Consider the following 19742-nt stretch of genomic DNA (forward strand, 5'->3'; position numbering starts at 1 on the left):
AAATATTTATACATTCATAAAAACTAAACTTCATAACCCAATGGCCCTTTGAGGACTCTAAATGTAGAAATATATCTAGGCTGTTTGGGAAAAAAACACTTAAGGCACTTAGGTCCAAAACATGCAGTTTTACAGTAGATAGTTATTTATGTTTACCTTTTAACCCTGAACCCGAACCATGGTTTTTTGTGCGTAATCCGAACTACCCGGTCTGTGAGACCAACATGCATATTTTCTTTTTTTACATCCAATTTATTTATTTTTCGTTAATGATGACGCAAAATATTTGTTCTGTGAGCCATATTATCAACTTCAATTATTTTATCTATGTAAGATTCAATAAATAAGAAGAAATATTTATTGTTTATTTAAAACACAGTAAAAATTGGTATACCTGGAGCTTCTTTGAGAACAGGGAAAGCATATTTTCATGAGCGGATTTAAAAATTGAGGAGTACAAAGAAAATTAAAAGAAGATCCCTTAGCTCAATAAGATCAGATGTTATTTTGAGGAGTGCAACTAAGTTTTGCCGGTTCAACACTTCTCCATGTGTATGGGTTGCCTCTCGTGCTGCCAAACTAAAACTGCGGGGCTGGCCAAGGGGCATCTGACACGTCAGGTGTAGTTGGCTCTGGCGGAGAACAGGTGCCTACACGAGCAGGAACGTCATCATTGTCACTACTTGTTTCGGAATCTCCACCATCCTGCGTCTCAGAAGAATAAATGGGATCAGCATGAGAGTTGTTGATTGCCTCAGAATCAGCGCTTTCAACACTGTTATCCTCGAGTTCAGACTCTTTGTTTTCTAATAGTTCCCTCTCTTCAAAATCATCATCTGTCTCGGAAAATGGGTCATTTTCTTTCTTGGGCCATGGAAACACTGTTCACAAAAATAGAACGAGAGAAACAAAAACAAACACTTTCCATAAATATACATAATTCAAAGCACAGTATTATGGACCGGGGCGCTTCCACCATAACCCGAACTACCCAGTCTCACAAACCCCGTATCCTCACAATAAAGCTACCATGCCGATCGGTATTCTATAAGCCATTGATACGATTTGTCTCGTTCACAGGTAAACATTGTGGGGGAAAGGTACTGGAAGTTTCAAGTTGGAGAGTGCAACAGCGTTGCCACACAGACTCGAATTTTTCAGGGGTCTGTCAGGTTAAGGGTTAATAGCAAACATTACAGACATGATACACATGTTGGACCATCACTTTCTAAAATATTTACACTTGCCAACATAAAAATATACTTACAATAATATTTTATTAGATTCAGCAAGACTTAAAGCAAGAGAAAATCACAGTTTGCAACATATGTGCCTTTTCCCGCACACCTTACACGTAACTGTGGCAAATTAAAAGTATTTACGAGAAGCTAAAGAACTCGAAATAATGATGCCAAATATAAAAACACATTAAGTGTGGATTTTTTTTATCAATTATAATTTGTCATGTATGTGACAAGGTTTCAGTAATGTTAAAGGAATGTGAAAATTTGTGGCTTATATGTTACTGCATTAAAACTAAAATAGACAAATACATGTATAGTAAGTTCAATTTATGTATGGAAGATTGGAAATGGACTTAACACCAACATGAGTTATCATGCAGGAATCACTTGCACTAACTGTAAATAAACTGCAATATTCCATTTGAATTTTTCATAACACATTTATAATTCATGTCATTCTAAATATGTTCACAGGGATTGTTGTATCTGGCTACAAAGTCCACAGAGATGAAAATGGTAATGATCGCTGGACACTCCTTGGGAAGAGAGATCCTCTTACACCCCAGATGTTCTATCCAGTTATGAATAATGTGACAGTGGGATATCAAGAAACTTTGGTATGTCTTCTTAATTCTGTTAATATAATTATTGTATATATGTATTGTCTTCTTAATTTCTTTCATATAATTGTTAGAAATGTCAGTCATCTTTGGCACATACCTGTTTTTAATGTTCCTCCAGCTTTCATCACATGTAGCTTCTTTCAATTTTGGACAAATCAGTTCATTGAAAAACAATTTAAAATAGACTAGAAGGTAAGGACTGTGTTTAAAAAAGCAGTTCACTATGAAAAAAAACCGTAGATGTTTATCTGCCACAATGTTTACACTGCCATGGCTCTTGTGATGGCAACTAACTTTCAACCAATATGGTTGCAAATTTGACAAAAAGTGCAAGATGGCAGCACTTGCTGGTAGACATTTATTTCTGAAGAGGAAGATGGTGCACTTTCTGGTGGATGTTTATTTATCAAAAGGAAATTAGCACGCTTTCTTGTTTTGAATTCTATTTTCCATTTGTACTTTTTCTTTACAAAAAATAACTGCAATTTTTTTATTTGATCAGCATGTTGTTTAAAGTAACTTAATGTAGAATAAAATTAAGTTCGTTTCTGAATGTTATATTCAAAGGCAGTGGAAGAGAAAGATATCTCCATGCTTCCCTGAAAAGTTATTAATCCACCCAATTCACAACTGAGCTGAACAAGTCCTTTATCCTTTTAAATATGCTGAACTCATTGAAATTTGTTTTGTGCTAAAAGCGTTGTTGGTTGTTTCTTGTTGTTTAATGTAAAATTCTGGATGCTTCTAGAAATATGCCTAAAAATATTTGTATCCACAGCTGCAAGAGAATGCATGTACCCCAGAATTAAAGGGTCCGTTTCTTACTTTCCATATGTATCTTGGGTTTTTATTTTCTGGCTTGGTGGCCAAATTTAAGTTAAGTTTAAGTTGAGTTAAGTCCACTTTATGCACATGTAAGCTAATAGGGACTGGACCCACAGTTTAAAAGTGGGATCCGAACCACTGTGAAATGTGCCCCCACCATCAGGGAGGCGCTGGTTAGTGTTTCAGAAAGCAGAATCGTTCTTGTGTTAAAATGTCTCGCAAGTTTTGCTCTATCTTTTCCGAATAAATCATATGAGAGGTGTGATGTGAGCAAGCCAACTCACTTTCTTGCGACTCTGGAATTGAGTTTCGAGCCCCCCTTCATCAATTTCATTGTCATCCTCGCTTTAGCTTACAGAGGCAGAAAAATAATATAAAAAGGAAATTTCGACCTGAGCTAAGGTGATATGCCTCTAAAATGGCAGTTTTTCACTTGACCCATATAATGGCCAGTTCCAAACCCATCAAATGATGCACGTGACCCATATTGGCCGCAAATGGCAGAGTAACATTGCATTAGTCATAAGTAGGGTTCGGAAGTTGAGGAAAAATCATTTTTTTTCCTAGTGTCCGAAGACGATGCCCAACATAATATATGTTCATTTTGGGTCATTGTAGGCCAGAAAAAGGTGGGTTTATTTGTCCTCTTTTGCCTTTTCCGGCTTATTGGTCCTTTCTTAGCCTTTTTGTAGGTCTTAACGGCTTTTTTTTTTTGCAACTTCACCTTCTTTCGACTACATTTTTACTGCCCATTCCCAATTCGAATCATCATCATCAGTTCATCACCTCTTAAACATCCTTTCTGTAGTAAAAAAAAAAAAAAAGAAAAAAAGAAAGAGAATTAAATATATTTGAACCGATCCCTGAAATGAGAGAAAAACATTTTTGGACGACTGAAGCAGGTACGGTACAAGATCCTTTAACCGTAACTTGTCTGGAAGGTTGCGCTGTAAGTGGCAACTTTCTCTTGTTTCGAAGCTTTCAGCACGGTGTATACGACCAGACAGAACTTGCCTGCAAGGATCTCAAGGTGCGGCGCAGAGGGAGGGGGTGGGGAGGTTAAAACTGAAGTTATTTAATTAATTTGGATCACATTTATACGTACTTTTTTCCATTTTTAGGTTCTTTTTTTTGGCAATTTATAGGTCTTCAACTTCAGAGCCCTATACCACGTTTGGTAGAACCTGTCCCGCTTCCCGCGCTAGGGAGCGCTCAACAGTTTCGGTGCCAATGAGAAACGAGGAAAAAATCGTCTGCTGGGCAGCGAGGAGCGAATGAAAGCCAGAAGAGAGGCGCTTACGTAGACGCTGTTGCGACGTTGCGTATTTTAATTGGCTGCCTGGCTTTCACTTTCCCCAGCACCGAGAAAAGACAGGGAGCAACTAGCGCGGGAACCGGGACAGGTTGTAACAAACGCGGTATAGTCATAAGACATCTAATTATGACACTTCAATAATTTCTTACATATGTTTCTTACTCAAAAGTGGGATTCTGGAAAAATTTTCAAACTGACTTCCACCATTGATTAATAATAGAATTTCCTGTATGGAATAAACTGATAGTGTTAAGGCGAGGAGGGACAATTTTCCCTAGGTCTTTCTCGCTGGGGCAGCTGCTGATCACTGTTGCCAACTTCGCTCTTTTGGAGCCAGATCTGGCTCTTTCGTGCACTCATTTGACTGTGAACTGTGACACCTGCCCTCTGCCCCACTATGATGCCACCACTGGCTCCGGCCCATAAATACCAACTTTTGCCATGAGTGTACATTTTGCACGTGATGTGATATTCGTATAGCTATAGGCTGCGTCACCCACCTCTTCTTTCCTCCCCATGTATTTTTATATATAGCGCTGTGGCTAAGATGAAGATGACAATTTTGTTATCCGAGAACCCTTTATTTTCGATTTTATATTAACATCATTGGATTATTGAGATGGGTGATGCCGCCAAATCTAGGCGGTGAAAACAGAGTAAATTGCCATCACTTTAAAGCTCACAGTAATAGCAGCACCCCCATCCCTCTGACAACTAAAATTACCCTAGTAGGCACTTTATGCAGCCTTCGTTAATCTAGCTCCTTGAAAGTCCTTTTTAGCTATATTAATGGTGAAATTGAGCTCATCAGGTTTGGCAACACTGCCAGGATGGCCGTAGGAGGCAAGGAGAAATGCACTAGGCTTATGGGACCATTATTTTATTCGTTCTCTCGGGAATATCAAACATCCAATGACGTAGAAAAGTACATGGACGGAAAAAGGATACGTTGAACTATGTCATAGTAGTAGGAAAAGTCGAAACTCCCATTTGATGAGCCGTAACTTGAAGTTGATGTCCCATAAGGAATACATGGGATTCGGTAAATACTAATTCATCTCATATTTTTCAAAAATCGTATAAGGCTTAATAATAAACTTAGGAAACCGCTTCCACTTGCCACATGGGGAGAAATTCATACTCTTCATTTCTGGCGGAGATCTTTTTAGTAGCATGGCTCATTCCGACGATATTGGAATAAATGCATGCCTGGTGCATAATTGTCCCTCTTCGCCTTAAGCATTGAAAAACATCTCGGTGGATGAGGCTGGCTGGCTGGATGCAGAAAACCTAGTGTAAATATATCTTGCAGTTGAAGTTTGGGTTGCATGAATTTGTAAAATTGAGGCATGAATAGAAATGTTTTAGAATTCAAAATTGATGAATTGCAGATTTGGTGCAAGTTCCATCTGGCATACATTTTCTGTGCACATCTTTACTTCCAACTGTGACAATTAAAAAAATAAATCAAAATTTGAAGATTAAATACAACTTTCTTTCAATTTCAGGCTGCTCGATGTACTATGAACAGTCACAGAAAATCGTATACTTCAATTGGGTAAGTATAGAAACATGTTTTTAATAAATAATTACTGGAACATTGTTATAAAGGGGTAGAAAAGTAATAAGTAATGTATTAAAAAAAAACAATCTTTTCTTCTTTAATCCTAAGATCAATGGCTAAATGACAAAATTGTGAAAGTAAATTATAGGTTGGTCATATAAATATCACTTTGGTAAAATTACCAGTGGTTTTGCGAAAAATGTTTATCAGCAGCTAACTCTTAGATCAAATGTCCCAATTGTGGAGGAAAAATTATGAACCAGTACTATGTGGACATTTATTGAACCATTCCTAATTCAACTATTTAATTTCAGACCAACCAACAATGACGAAATGTGCAATTTCTACCTTATGTACTGGGTGGAAGGAACTGACCCATTGGACAAGAAGTATTGCTTTTCGTCAGGCCCTCCATTTTACCATTGGACCGATGCCCAGCTCAATCACATTCCAGACAGCGATGCATCTAATCTGTGAACAAATCAGGAATCTTAGAAAGCTCTCTCCACACTGGTATATAAATCGGCTGTATCGTTTACAAACCTTTTCTAATTGTAACACATGAGCTACCATAGCACATGAGATGCAGAACTAAAATAATCTTGCAATTTAAAGTTTCCGTTCTCTCTTCTCCCCTCTCCCCCAAAGAAAAACAACTGTAAGGTGTACTATCCTTGAATTTGAACTAAGCATAGATTTCAGGTGGCAAAACTTTCCCCACAAAATCATAACAGTACTTGTCATGCTACAAATGAAAGTACTCAACAATTAAGATGAAACTATATTTAAAAAATAGGAAAATAAAGATGGGTGCCTGACTGCCACATGGGGGACCCAGGTTTGATTCGTTAGATGGGAATTTTTCTGACATCATCCCTCAATAAAGTGACTGGGGTTCACCCAGACTCTAATAAATGAGTAACAGGGAGCATGGTGCTAATCACATCACCTCGAAATGGCAGAGATCATGGGGCCTACCTTCATGTGCTGTGTGGCACCGTGTAACTTTACCTTTTCTTAGCTTACCTGTATAATAATATATATTTCACTTACCTAAATCTAATCTTCTTATGACCAGTATTTCCTGTACATTATCCACCATTGGAAAATCCCCTTTGTGAAGTTACACAAGTGTAAAGTGCTTCCATGTGCACACACACTCTCTCCCTCTCTCTCTCTCTCACACACATATTCATTTATTACATAATTCATTCATCACAGCCACAACATGATTATTAACATACGATATTTAAGTAACAACTATAATTTACCCACACACTATCCCCCACATTTTCCACAATAACACCCCAAAATTTTTCATTGCGGAGGCATTTTACACTGAATTTAACCATACATCTCCTCAAATGGAACATTCTAGATAAATCCCTGAAGTACAATAATAAGAATCTCTATCTAAGCAGGATTTTATACTTCTGCATCTCTTTTTATATTTTATTAAAATGTTACATCACTGAAAAGAGCTGAGAATCAAGTAAGTTTTGTGCTATGACAAAGGTATAAAGATCTCGGTGTTATTAAAGCATTTATCATTAGATCTGTTTTCTTATGTGGAGTGAATGGATCTCTGGCAAGAACGGAAACAAATTTTAAGCTTCTTGAATATATTTTTGTAGATGTAAAAAAAATGTGTATCCTTTGTATTTATTTCTTTTAAGTGCAGGCACTTAGACTATTTTTTTATTTTTAATTGCACAGCCTTCTGATAACGTTTTCATTGACTTATAAATGTTAAAGAGTTACGTCAATTTAAACTGGTGTGGTGCTTTATTCTAGACGAATAAGCTCAAACAATGGGGAAAAACTATAAAAAGACATGCTGCTGTTTCAATATTAGTTGTAATAATGTTGAAGTTTCAGAAATATTTATGTAAAATATGTAATGTACCAAAGCAATTAGATTACCTATTTTAAAAGCTTATATCTTTGTGCTGTTTTTACATACTGTCTTGCAAACAATAACTCATTTCCCTTGTCCATAATGTTACGGGTTGAAGGTAATGAAAACAGGAATCGGTGCTAAAAAATGGCAGCTATATACATATGGGGACTTTTGCATCCTGGGAGTTTTACATTGATCTTAACAATATATCAATACATAAGCATTTGATATACATGTCAATTTTTCTTCAATAATGTACATATATGAATATATATATATATATATAAAGTCCATGTTGCAAATAGAAAAATTAGCATAAAACAAACTTCTTCAATTTTGGCACAGAAATAAGAAATATTTTCTTTCTACCATATTCTTCCTGCAGTCTTAGCAGTTACACTGTGCAAAGAAGATGTCCATTCTACAAAATAATACTTGTTACTTAACTTACGGAACCTAAAAGTAGTCCTGGCATCAATGTGGGTTTTACATAGGTAATTGGAATAATCAATTTACTAAATTACACCAACATTTACAATATAGATCCCAGAGATATTTTAAAATGCAAAATTTGTTGCAGAGAAAGAATATTTTTATGTAGTGTTCAAAGCATACTAACTAAAGTTCCTTATTAACTAACAAAGTACCAACAATATATATATATCCATACCACTATATTTATCTGTTTGATATTGTTGAAGTTACACTGCTGATGGCAGAAACTGATGAGAACGACAAAACTAATATCAAAATTGCAACGTTCAGTGTAAAAGTGTAATCTGAAAAATCAGAAATTCTCTTGGCACATTTTATTTTCTTGTAGCTACAAAATTTATACTCTCCTTGTATAAAAAAAAAAAGTTGGAATCTCATTTTTATGTTCATAAACTTGGCATATTCTTCCATTATACACAACACTTTTGGCTCCAATACAATAAAAATAATGAGATTTTCCCATGTAGTTTACACTGTCCTGCACTTTACGTTTTTCAGCTGCTAAAAATATTTATTCACACACAAACTTAAACAAAAATAACTATGAAAAAATGTTGCACACACAATTCATGTCTACACCAGAATACATTCCACTGTATTGTAGTTAGTGTATTATAATCTATGGCTGTTGTAAATAACAAGACTGTTTCACCACAAATCAAATAATTGTAACCTCATAGAAAATGCACACCCTCTTCAACACCATAGATTTATTCCAAAATTAGCGAGAGCTTCCAAGCTGCAATCTGAACATTCCAAAATCCAGATGTCAAATTTGAGGGCATGTATTTACCACTGTAGAAGAAAAAATGTTATAATATTCCATGCTATTTTGTGTGATAGTTTTAACAAGAACGTTGGCGGAATAAATCTTGCAGTACAACTCCTAAATATTTTTTTTTAACACACAATAGATTTTTTTGTAAAAATAGAGCATTCATTGTGTATTTTGAAATTAATTATCTGGATATAAGAATGTTGAGATGATACATGCAAGTAGAAGTAAAGAATAATTAATGTTGAATGGAAGATGGTTAAAAAATTCTTTTATTGGTGCCATTACAGATCTTTCTTAGGGTGTAAAAGATTTTTACTTTTCTAATTAAGAAACTGTTAATCCAATTATTGGATTGAATTTTATATATTTACAAAGTGAAACCTAATTTTAAGAAAGGATTTTTTTTTTCACAAAGTATTTCATAGATGTGTGTGTTGCAGGTAAACACTTCTTTTGTCACTTAGTAAGAAGAGAAGATCAAAATTTTGCTTCAGTGCTACACATTCATACAATAAAATTATTTTTGTCATTCTTTGAGAAGGGGGAAGAAACATGATTAAAATTGTTGAATACTTTGTACGTTTCTACAAAATGTGACAAATTGTATTTCAAGTTCGGTATTTCTCATGACAAATTGTGCAATTAATTATTTTGTATAGATAATTTGTATTCTGTTAAATGAAACTACATTTGCTGTTTCAATTGAACTAGATGTATGTAGTGCAAGACTTCATTTTAACAAGAAAAATTACTTATAATTCTTCCACTTTCTTGTAGTATTGTATTAATTCCAGCATATCCTACATATTTTTATATTTGTTTTTACCTGTACATAATGGCAGTATGGAGAATTTAAAAAACTTAAATTTTAATATATGAAAATTAGGCAGTTGCACTTACGTGGTAATGATAAGTACTGTACATCTGTGAGGAACAATCATTTTTATCATGTCTTTATTTTCGACAAAAATAAAATTATTTTTTAATGTGAGTATTTAATGTTTTATTTCATTTCCTTTGTCCTGCCTTATTACATACCACTAATTTACGAAGGATAGTCGGAAAAAAAGGTTTCCTATATGTGTATTTTCAGATTTTGAGTTCGTAATATGTTGTAGTTATGCAGGCATCATTCTTGTTTTGTTGTCTGATGCAAGACCTTTTCCCTGGAGAGGGCGCCAGCATACTGCTGTGTTGAAAACAGGATAAGTTGACAAGTGTGCAACTGGCTGGCATGGAGAACAGAGGTGTATTGCAATAGTAGACAAAGGATTAAGTGCAATCTGTTGTTCGTTACAAATGGGCACGTGGGACTTCCAGTGCGGAAATTCATAATCAGCTGGTGGAAGTGTATGGGCCTCACATTAATGCCAAAGCAAATGGTAGTGTCAGCAATTTCGAGACAACTGGGAAAGTGTGATGGATGATGCAAGACCTGGGCAGCTGCCCACAGTCACTAGACATGACTTCCACTTTTTCTCTCTTCTGAAGAAGGCACCGAGATGGAAGCTTTTCACCACAACAGCAGAAGTGGAAACTGTCATATGCAACTTCATCCATAAACAGGACACGTAGTCTTACAAACATGGTTTCTTGAAACTTATGATGCGGTACATGTGCCTGAATGTCACTTGGGACTATGTGGAAAAATAGTGTAATGATGCCTCTTTCTGCTCATGTCAAGTTCTTTCTACAGAGTAAAACTCTCTGCAGATAGCAGAGTAGGGAAACTTTTCTCCCGACTATACCTCATAATTTAATACCATTTTACAACACACAGCACTGAAAAATAGGAGTGGAAAATTTATTTACTAAAACTTCACAACAGATCATGAATTAACAAAAGAGCTAATAGTAATCTCCTATTTTGATATTTAAAATTAAGTTCATTCATGTTACTGGACTTTAGACATAGTAATACAGTGGAACCTCTATTTTAAATTTTTCAGAGAACCAAGATGAACAAACTTCAGATACCGGAAAATGTAAAATTGAGGGAAATTTTGTAACATTTTGCTATGTTGGGACCATCAAGATTGAATGTAAAACATGGGAAAGTAAAATCGGGAATCCACTGTATACACTTATGGCACACCTGTTTATTTTATTCGATTAATTTCAATGACCACTGTCAACATCCACATTGCAACTTTTGGTAATCCACTTTGTGGGCTTCTGGTCTGTGCTGTTATGCCGATTGCTGCTAGGTGCACTGTTGTTGTTGGATTGTCTGTTGTGTCATCTGCTGCTGCTTGGTTTAACTTGCTCACGTAGCAGAAGCCAAATGTGGCGAGATTGTCCATTATCAATGCATAATGGCACGTGTTTCCTTGATTTTCTTGTCAATATTAGGGTACATGTTACGTTCCTGTTGGTAGTTTCTTCATTTGGTGGTTGCTATACTTCATGTGTTTTGCCAAGCTAGTGGATGGGTTTTATTGGCATCGGCTAAGTGCTGCTGAATCATTTCCATCCATCGATCAGATTGATCTGCCAATATAATGCACCTTGCACTGACACACTGCATCGTACACCCTTGGGTTATCCAGTGGATCAAGGAAGCATTCGCACTTGCTGAGTCTGCCGGCTATTTTGGAATTGTTTTTGGAGGTGGAGGGATGGTAAGGAAAGGTAACTGACATCGATCGTTTTATCCTCTGTGTCTAGCCTGTGGTGATTAAGATTTTTGATTTGAGCCTTGGCTCTTACAGTTGATGTTCCGTGTATCCATTCTTGATTCCTTTAGAAGAGCCTTTTGTTACTGCTCCATGGAAGAAAATCTCCAAGAAGAAACAGCCATCATCACAGAATTGGGAATTAAGAATGGATACACAGAACATCAACTACACACGTGTACTAAGGCAGAGTCTCAAATCCAAAATCCTAACCATCACAGGCTAGACACAGAGCATAAAAAGAAGACAGAGATGGCTCATTGGCAAGATGGTCATAAACTTGGGACTGCTACTTTGGAGCACACCATGATTTGTGTCTGTGAGAATTTTCATACAATGTTGCCTGTAGGCCTCACAAATGAACACGAACCTTTTTGCAACTAGTGCTTTCTAAGGACAATTCAAAGAAGGTATTCACATATTTGAGAAATGAATGGCATAATTCAAATTCTACGCTGTTCTGAAAAAACACGTCAAAAAATGCAATTTTACAGCAAACCGTTATTTATGCATGTTGGATCGTAACTGTTTACAATCTTTACAATATAAAATTATATTTATAATATATTCTTTAATTGATTCAGTGGGACTGAAATGTAAGCAACAGAAAATTGCAGTTTTTGCCATTGTGCATTTTCCTGAACACACTACAATTATACAGTAAACGCACCTCCAATGTGTTTAATCTTGGGCCTAAAGAAAAATTTCAGTTAGTAGTTCAAAAATGAAGACTGAAAAGAAAACTGTATTATAGGATAGTTGATTGAAAACATGCAACATGTTATTTTATTACTTTCTCCAATCACAACTATAGTTCATTATATTCCGGTTCTTTTTACAAACATATTCACGGATACTATTCTTAGTGTGTGTGTGGATTTTACACTTGTTTGAATCCTTTAAATGTAACTAACTTACCGGCTCTTTCCTGAAGATACATTTTTTGTGAAATATAAGAAAAATTATCTGACGACATGCCAATGCTAATCTAAATCTCCTACTTATCAATATTCTCATTTCATTTTACCTTTCTCCTCTTAATGTAAATCGTTAAAGTACAGATGAAATTTGACACCTCTAAAGGTAAATTTCATTATTTTCTTTTCAGGCAATTCTGTCAATTTCACACAAAAAGTTTGCTGTTTCAGTGTTGCAAATTTGGATGTTTTCAGATTAATTTTGAAGGCCCACTGCCTTCATTAACTGAGGATGTGGCATCTAGGATGGAGAGGCTGCATCCTCAGGTGATGAAGGCAGTGGACCTTCAAAATTAATCAGAAAACGTTCCAATTTGCAAACTGAAACACCAAACTTTTCGTATAAAATACTAAAACTGCATTTGCTGGATCCATCAAGAATTATGTTAATGTTTCCATTCAAATAAGTTGACTCTGTGGTCTTCACATAGCTACGGGCAGCAATAGCAAAACACCTGGAATAGACAAAAACATACACAGAGATATAAGTAGTGGAAATTGCAGCAAAGCCACACATTGGCATCACAGCTTTGGTCAGGAGAATGCTGGCATAGATTGCCAGGGATCTGGGTTGAAGTCTAATTGAGATATTCTCTTCAAAGTAAAATAATACAACTTTTCTTGAATGTTCGCAAAATCACCATTCCAAAGTAAGATAATAAAGAAATGACACTTACGTGTGGTTCTTATCCACAAAATTTTGACATTTCAACCATATTTCCACGACCTTCCAGAGTTTAAAATATTAAACGACTATTTAAGGAGCATTCTTCCATGTACCATCAATCCCTCACAATCCTATTTTAACTTTTTAAACATTTTACATAATTTTCAATTCCCTGCTGAACCATGTATAACATTTTAAATGCCTGGGAAAACTCCTGAGGAAGGCCATGAAAAATAGGGATGTAAAAATTTGCAGACAGGACACGTAAGGACTTTCTTATTTTCTTAAAATAATAAAAAGTCACTTTCTACAAAATAATGCTACATAAGCATATTATTATTAGTAGTATTTTGCATTTTTATTTATATAACTGTCCACGATTTCTCTTTAGTTACAAACGAATGCATTAAGCATTCAGAATTAAATAATTTATGTTGATTTTGCACTACAATCACATGCCAAATGAATGTAGCAATGATTGTAAGAAAGAAAAAAATGAAAATCTGTGAAAGTCACTTTCTTCTTCAACACTTCACACCCACTTATTGTTGGCAGACACAGTGTACACCATGTTCTTTTTGAGCTTTCATTTAGAAGTTCATTTTTTATTGGTTTCTTCAGTAGAAAAATTCTCCATGCACTTTTTGGTGGAGCACTTAACAATGACATTTCCAAATAAAAAAAAGAAAAAAAATGCTGAAGTTCACAAGTTTATATCACACTTTAGGCCATTTTATTGACAACAGCCTGATGCAAGCTGGCCAGCTGATTTGTCCACTTATCTAAAGCATTATACCTAGCTGCTCCAAGGGTTTGCTTGTCTAACTCCAACACCTGGTTGACTTGATCTATTCGGCCACGTATTGTACTGAAACGAAACAGAAGAAATGAATGCAAAATTGGACTTAATGGGCGCTGAAGTGTAGTGGTTGACTAGAACATAATTAGAGCCCAGAAGTTAGACAAAATGCCTCCTTAATGGTTTTTATGTTGTTACCACTTTTTTATAAGTTTTTTCCTTGAATTTTGTTCATTTTGAATGGACTGACAGCAGAACTTGTCACTCAGTATGGTAAGTGCCTATGTGTACAGAGTGTTCTCGAAGTTCCTGTACCCCTAGATTACATTACATAGTACATATTACCTCTAGATATAACTAACTAACTAACTCTCTAGCCTTCTTAAACCCGAAGGTTCATGGCTGCAGCAACACAGGCCTTCCATCTGTCCCTATCTTGAGCAAGATCTATATACTCTTTTCCATCCCTACCGATTTCCTTTAGGTCCATCTCAACGTTGTCCCTCCATCTTCGTCTTGGCCTTCCTACAGGTCTCTTACCATCAGGTTTCCCAACAAGAATCCTGTAAACTCCTCTTTCCTCTCCCATTCGTGCCACATGGCCTGCCCATCTAAGTCCTCTTGATTTAATTATTCTAATAATATCTGGACATGAATACAAATTATGTAGTTCTAAATTATGTAACCTTCTCCACTCACCTGTCTCCTCATCCCTTTTAGGTCCAAATATTTTCCTAAGGATCTTATTTTCAAATACTCTTAATTTATGTTCCTCTTTCAATGTAAGCGACCAAGTTTCACATCCATATAATACTACAGGCAAAATTACGGTTTTGTATATTTTAACTTTTAGTTTCTTAGATATTAAACGAGAAGACAAAAGTTTATGAAGAGAGAAGTAACATGCATTTCCTGAATTAAGCCTACTTTTTATTTCCTCTTTAATATAATTTTCATTTGTTAATATTACTCCTAAGTATTTGAATTTGGAAACTGGTTCAAACGAGTTGTTATCAATAATTAGATTTTGATTATTACCTAACACTTGGTTTCGGCCTGTAAGCATATATTTAGTTTTCTCTTTGTTAACTTCCAAACCTATCTCTTTAGCAGTTTTGAAAAATATTTTAGCATTATTCTTAATCGTATTTATATCATCCCCCAGTAAGTCTACATCATCTGCATATGCTAACAACTGAGTCACACCATTTAATTTTAGTCCTTCTTTAGTTTCTATTACCTTCCTTACAGCATATTCTAAGGCAAAATTAAAGAGCAATGGAGATAATGCATCTCCTTGTTTTAACCCATCGTGAATTATAAATTTGTCAGACATATTATTACCCACACGAATTTTACTTTCTGTTTCACTGGTGCATATTTTTATCATACTAACAAGCTTCTTAGGTATTCCAAACTCTACTAATATATTATATAATTTATCTCTTTTGACCGAATCATATGCTTTTTTGAAATCAATGAATACCTGATGGACATTTTGATTATATTCCCACTTTTTTTCAAGTGTCTGTCTGATGTGAAAAATTTGATCTGTAGTTGATCTGTTACGTTAAAATCCATATTGATAATCACCTATAATTTCATTAGCATATGGGGTTAGTCTTGTTAAAAGAATGTTAGACAATATTTTGTATGTTGTTGAGAGTAGAGAAATTCCACGGTAATTATTGCATTTCATTTTATCACCTTTTTTAAACACAGGAACAATTATGGATTCTTTCCACTGTTGAGGGATTTCTTCTTTATTCCATATTAAACAAATTAATTTATGAATTTGACATATTAATGAATTTCCACCATATTTAATTAACTCAGCTGGTATTAAATCAATGCCAGGTGCTTTGTTATTCTTAAGCCTTTTAATAGCATCTTTAACTTCAGTCAAGTTAGGTTCTGGAACTAAAGGTTCTGCTGTGTGTACTTCATTTACTTCTGATTTATCTCCTACATGGACATTTAAAAGGTCATTAAAGTAGTTCTTCCATCTATTTAGAATATCGCTTGGGTCAGCTAGAAAATCACCGTCTTTATCTTTTATCAAGTTTACTTTAGGTTGCCACCCCTTTCTAAATTCATTTACACCTTTATATAAATCTCTGATATTTTTATTTTTGCTGTTTGTTTCAATTTCGTTAATTTTGCTTTTCAAGTAATCTCTTTTTTTACTTCTAAACGTGCGGTTAACTTCTCGCTTTATTGTATTATAATTGCTTAGATTTGTATCATCCGAGTTATTTAACCACCTAAGTCTAGCCTGATTTCTTATTTCTATTAGATTATGACATTCATTATCAAACCATGGCTTACTTTTTCTCGGTTTATGGTAACCTATAGTTTCTTTAGCTGCTGATTCTATTGAATTACGTATGTGCTCCCAATTCTTATTTACGTCTGTTTCATTTATATTTTCATCATCATTTAAATCCTGCAAAACCTCAAATCTATTTGACAGTTTAATTTGGTAATCTTTCTTAATTCTTTCATCAGCAAACTTTCCTGTATCAAATTTTATAACTTTTAGATTTTGTTGCTTATGATTTATCACTGAGAGTCTTTCTAGATATATTCACATTTATTTATCTAGTTACATTATAACATACTTGCAAACTTTACATCATAATACCGTACATACCAGATGTTTCAGAAATAATTTAGGGGTTACAAAAATTTATTGCAAGTAAACAATTGTACTTACGTTAATGAAACCAGTCCAAACTGATCGAGAAATGCAAACAGTTTATGCATGTATGTTTTGCTAAGCTGAGAGTTCAACACTGTCGCTAGGCGACACTCGAATCACCATCACTCACAGTGTTTTGTGCAATGTTTTGGTCCCCAAGATCACCGGACCTTACACCATGTGACTTCTGTTTGTGAGGTTTCATCAAAGACAGGGTATTTGTCACACCGATGCCACGTGATATTGCAGACTGTCGTGTTGATGTGTGTGATGTCACCCATAGTGCACACATTGAACATTTGTAGGTGTAAAAAAAAAAACTGTGTGTGTTCCCCGTTCATTCTGGACTGGTTTCATAATAAATTTTTGTAACCCCTCAATTATTTTCTGAAAAGCCCTGTACTTCAAAACAACAAACTATGAATCTAGGTTGCTGATTCAGCCCATGTATGTATGTACGTAAATTTTCCAATAATATTAAACACATAAAGTCATGAACGTCCTAGGACCTGTAATCAACAGGTTGTTAGCTGACTACTAGTTGTCGTGCAAGTATAAAGTGAATGTAAAGTTGAAAATTAAAGAATACTGGCCAATTTTCAACACAGCTGCAACATGATACATGCAAGTAGGAATACAGGGACTTCTCCAACACTCCATATAAAAATAGCTCAAGGCATGCACTTTCAGAGTAAAAAGGTTCTGAACATGCCTCATAATAGATCAAAATAACAAATTAATTGACTCCTCTGGTGATGAGAGACAAGAAAATTTATCTAAAGCGATTTGATGATATCTCGGACAGTGGTAAATGTGAAGATGTAATATTTTCTTTAGTTGAAGATCTTGCAAATAGAAGTTTAACTCAACATAATTAATTTTTTTTTCCATATCAGTCTATTTATCAAAAAGAATAATTTCATTATATCTTCAAGTTTATATGAACCACAAAATTATATGAAATAAATCCACCCTAGCTCTTGGCCATCTCTGCCTTATGACTTGAAGAGATAACATGGCTAGCATAAATGATGTGATAAATTTGAAACATTGTATATTACTTGTGTTTAATGGAATTCAGGTGCACAAAATTCGTATGAATAAGAAAAACTTAAAAAGTTTCTGTCGGTCAACCTTGCAGCAACATAGTATACACTGTTTGCCACCAGGAGTGATACTAGAGAAAATGGCTGCCACTGAAGACAGAGGAGATCTCGGTGCCCGTACTAGGGGTTCCTGTCGACTTTTCCTTAGATGAAGCCACTTAATTTTGGATTACCACTTGTGAATTGCATGTCCACTGGATGGATATTCAGCAAACTTCATATGGAAATGTTGTTGCACACAAATAAGTTTTGTGAATGTGGGAAAAGATATCCTGTCTTTGATGGGAGCCATTTTCTCTAATGTCGTACCTGGTAGCAAACAGTTCATAATACGTTTGACCAACAGAAACTTTTTGAGCTTATCTTTCCATTCATATCAATCTTTTGCACCTGGATTCCATTAAACACAATATAAACCATGCTTCAGAAGTGATGGTGCAAAATAAAGCCCTCTGGTGAGAGTACTAAAAAAAAAAAAAGGTAAGTAGCTAATCACAAAAGAAAATGAAGGTAGAAGGTCATCAATTTTTGTTTGTGTGAGGTAACGCCGTTAGGAGAGCTAGTGGTGCAGTGTTTCAAGATGGCAACACCGAAGCAAGAGAAAGCATTTTGCATGTTAGAATTTGCTCGTGCAGGGTCTATCATGACAGTACAGTGATACTCTCGAATGAAATTCAGTAAGTGTGCACAGCATAGAAACCGCATGCCACAAAACCTTGGCAAACTAAAGCAGCGTATCTCTAAAGCGCTGGAGTAGATTTCCAAGGATATGCTGGGACATGTCTGGAGAGAACTTGAGTACAGTCTTGATGTCTGCAGTGTCACCAATGGCACCCACATTGAGCACTTGTAACGATTAGATAAGAAACTTGGATAATTGAAGTTTCATTTCATGTCAATATGGTTGCAGTGTGTAATTTCATATCGGAATAAATAAGATTTTATATTACACATTACTTCTAAATGTATGTTTAAAATCGATCATACCTGTACGGTAAAACCATATTTGTGCTACATACGAGGTGTAGCTAGAAAAAAACTGGATTGATGTTGCTGTCGACAAAGGTCAAGAGGTGCACGAGTGTATATTGTGATATCCTGCCTATTGACTGTGTGATTGTGCTGCGCACCCAGTTCCGCTGTAGCTTGTGGACGAAGTGAACCGTACATCTGTTAATGTGAAAGTGGAACAGCATATCAATGTGAAGTTTCTTATGAAACTTGGAAAATCCACCACAAAAACTTATGATTTGTTGGAGGAAGTGTATGGAGATGAGTGTTTATCATGCACGCAAGTGTTTGAGTGGTTTCAAAGGTTTAAAGAGGGACGAGAAGTGATCGTGGATGACTCGCATCGTGGATGGCCTAGCACATCAAAAACTGATTCAAATATTGCAAATGTCTGTGAATTGATTCGAATTGGGTACCTGAAGGTAAAACTGTCAACCAACATTATTACATTAAGGTGCTGACGACCCTTCGTGAGCGATTTGTGGAAAAGTAAGTCATGGATTCTTCATCAGGACAATGCTCCTGCCCACACGATATTGTCAGTCAAGGCTTTTTTGGCCAAGCATGGGATCCCAGTCTATCCTAACATCGACCCTATTCACCAAATCTTTCTCTGTGCGACTTTTTTTATTCCCAAAGGTCAAATCAGCACTGAAAGGAACCAGATTTACGACCGTAGAATCTGTGAAAACAAAAGCAAAAGAGATCATGAACATGGTTTCAGAAAATGATTTCCAGCACTGCTTCCAGTAATGGAAGATTCGTATGGAGCGGTGCATCAATAGTGCAGGGGAGTACTTTGAAGGGAATAATGTTCGTATTGTACAAAATAACCAATAAAAGATTTTGTAGCAACAGTCAGTTTTTTTTTAGCCACACCTCGTATACCACTTATATTATGTATTCATATCGTAAAGCTACAAATGGTATTGAATAACACATATTTTCAAATAATTCAACTACGTTTTGTAAAATTAAACCTCAAAAACCAAGCTTTTCTCGAGGTTTCTTCAAACTAATCTTCCAACAAAACTAACCTGAACATAATGACATTCCTTTTAT

The 19742-nt window shown here is 35.3% G+C and overlaps 2 protein-coding genes across 2 annotated transcripts in view; one reads left to right on the plus strand and one right to left on the minus strand.

The window, feature by feature from the left end:
• Window positions 1–9735, plus strand: part of Phm (Peptidylglycine-alpha-hydroxylating monooxygenase) — a 63390-nt gene extending 53655 nt beyond the window's left edge. Inside the window, exons 8-10 of the mRNA XM_083130754.1 lie at window positions 1719–1861; window positions 5516–5565; window positions 5886–9735. Of these exons, the coding sequence (XP_082986880.1) occupies window positions 1719–1861; window positions 5516–5565; window positions 5886–6048 (356 nt within the window). The 3' untranslated portion in view covers window positions 6049–9735. The remainder of the gene's footprint in view (window positions 1–1718; window positions 1862–5515; window positions 5566–5885) is intronic.
• Window positions 9736–13402: 3667 nt separating this feature from the next.
• alien (COP9 signalosome complex subunit 2 alien) overlaps window positions 13403–19742 on the minus strand; it is a 43921-nt gene continuing 37581 nt past the window's right edge. The window contains exon 9 of the mRNA XM_083130757.1: window positions 13403–13931. Coding sequence (XP_082986883.1) covers window positions 13787–13931 — 145 coding nt within the window. The 3' untranslated portion in view covers window positions 13403–13786. The remainder of the gene's footprint in view (window positions 13932–19742) is intronic.

The sequence above is a fragment of the Lepisma saccharinum genome, chromosome 11 (genome assembly GCF_977018435.1).
Source record: "Lepisma saccharinum chromosome 11, izLepSacc3.1, whole genome shotgun sequence".
NCBI lineage: Eukaryota > Metazoa > Arthropoda > Insecta > Zygentoma > Lepismatidae > Lepisma > Lepisma saccharinum.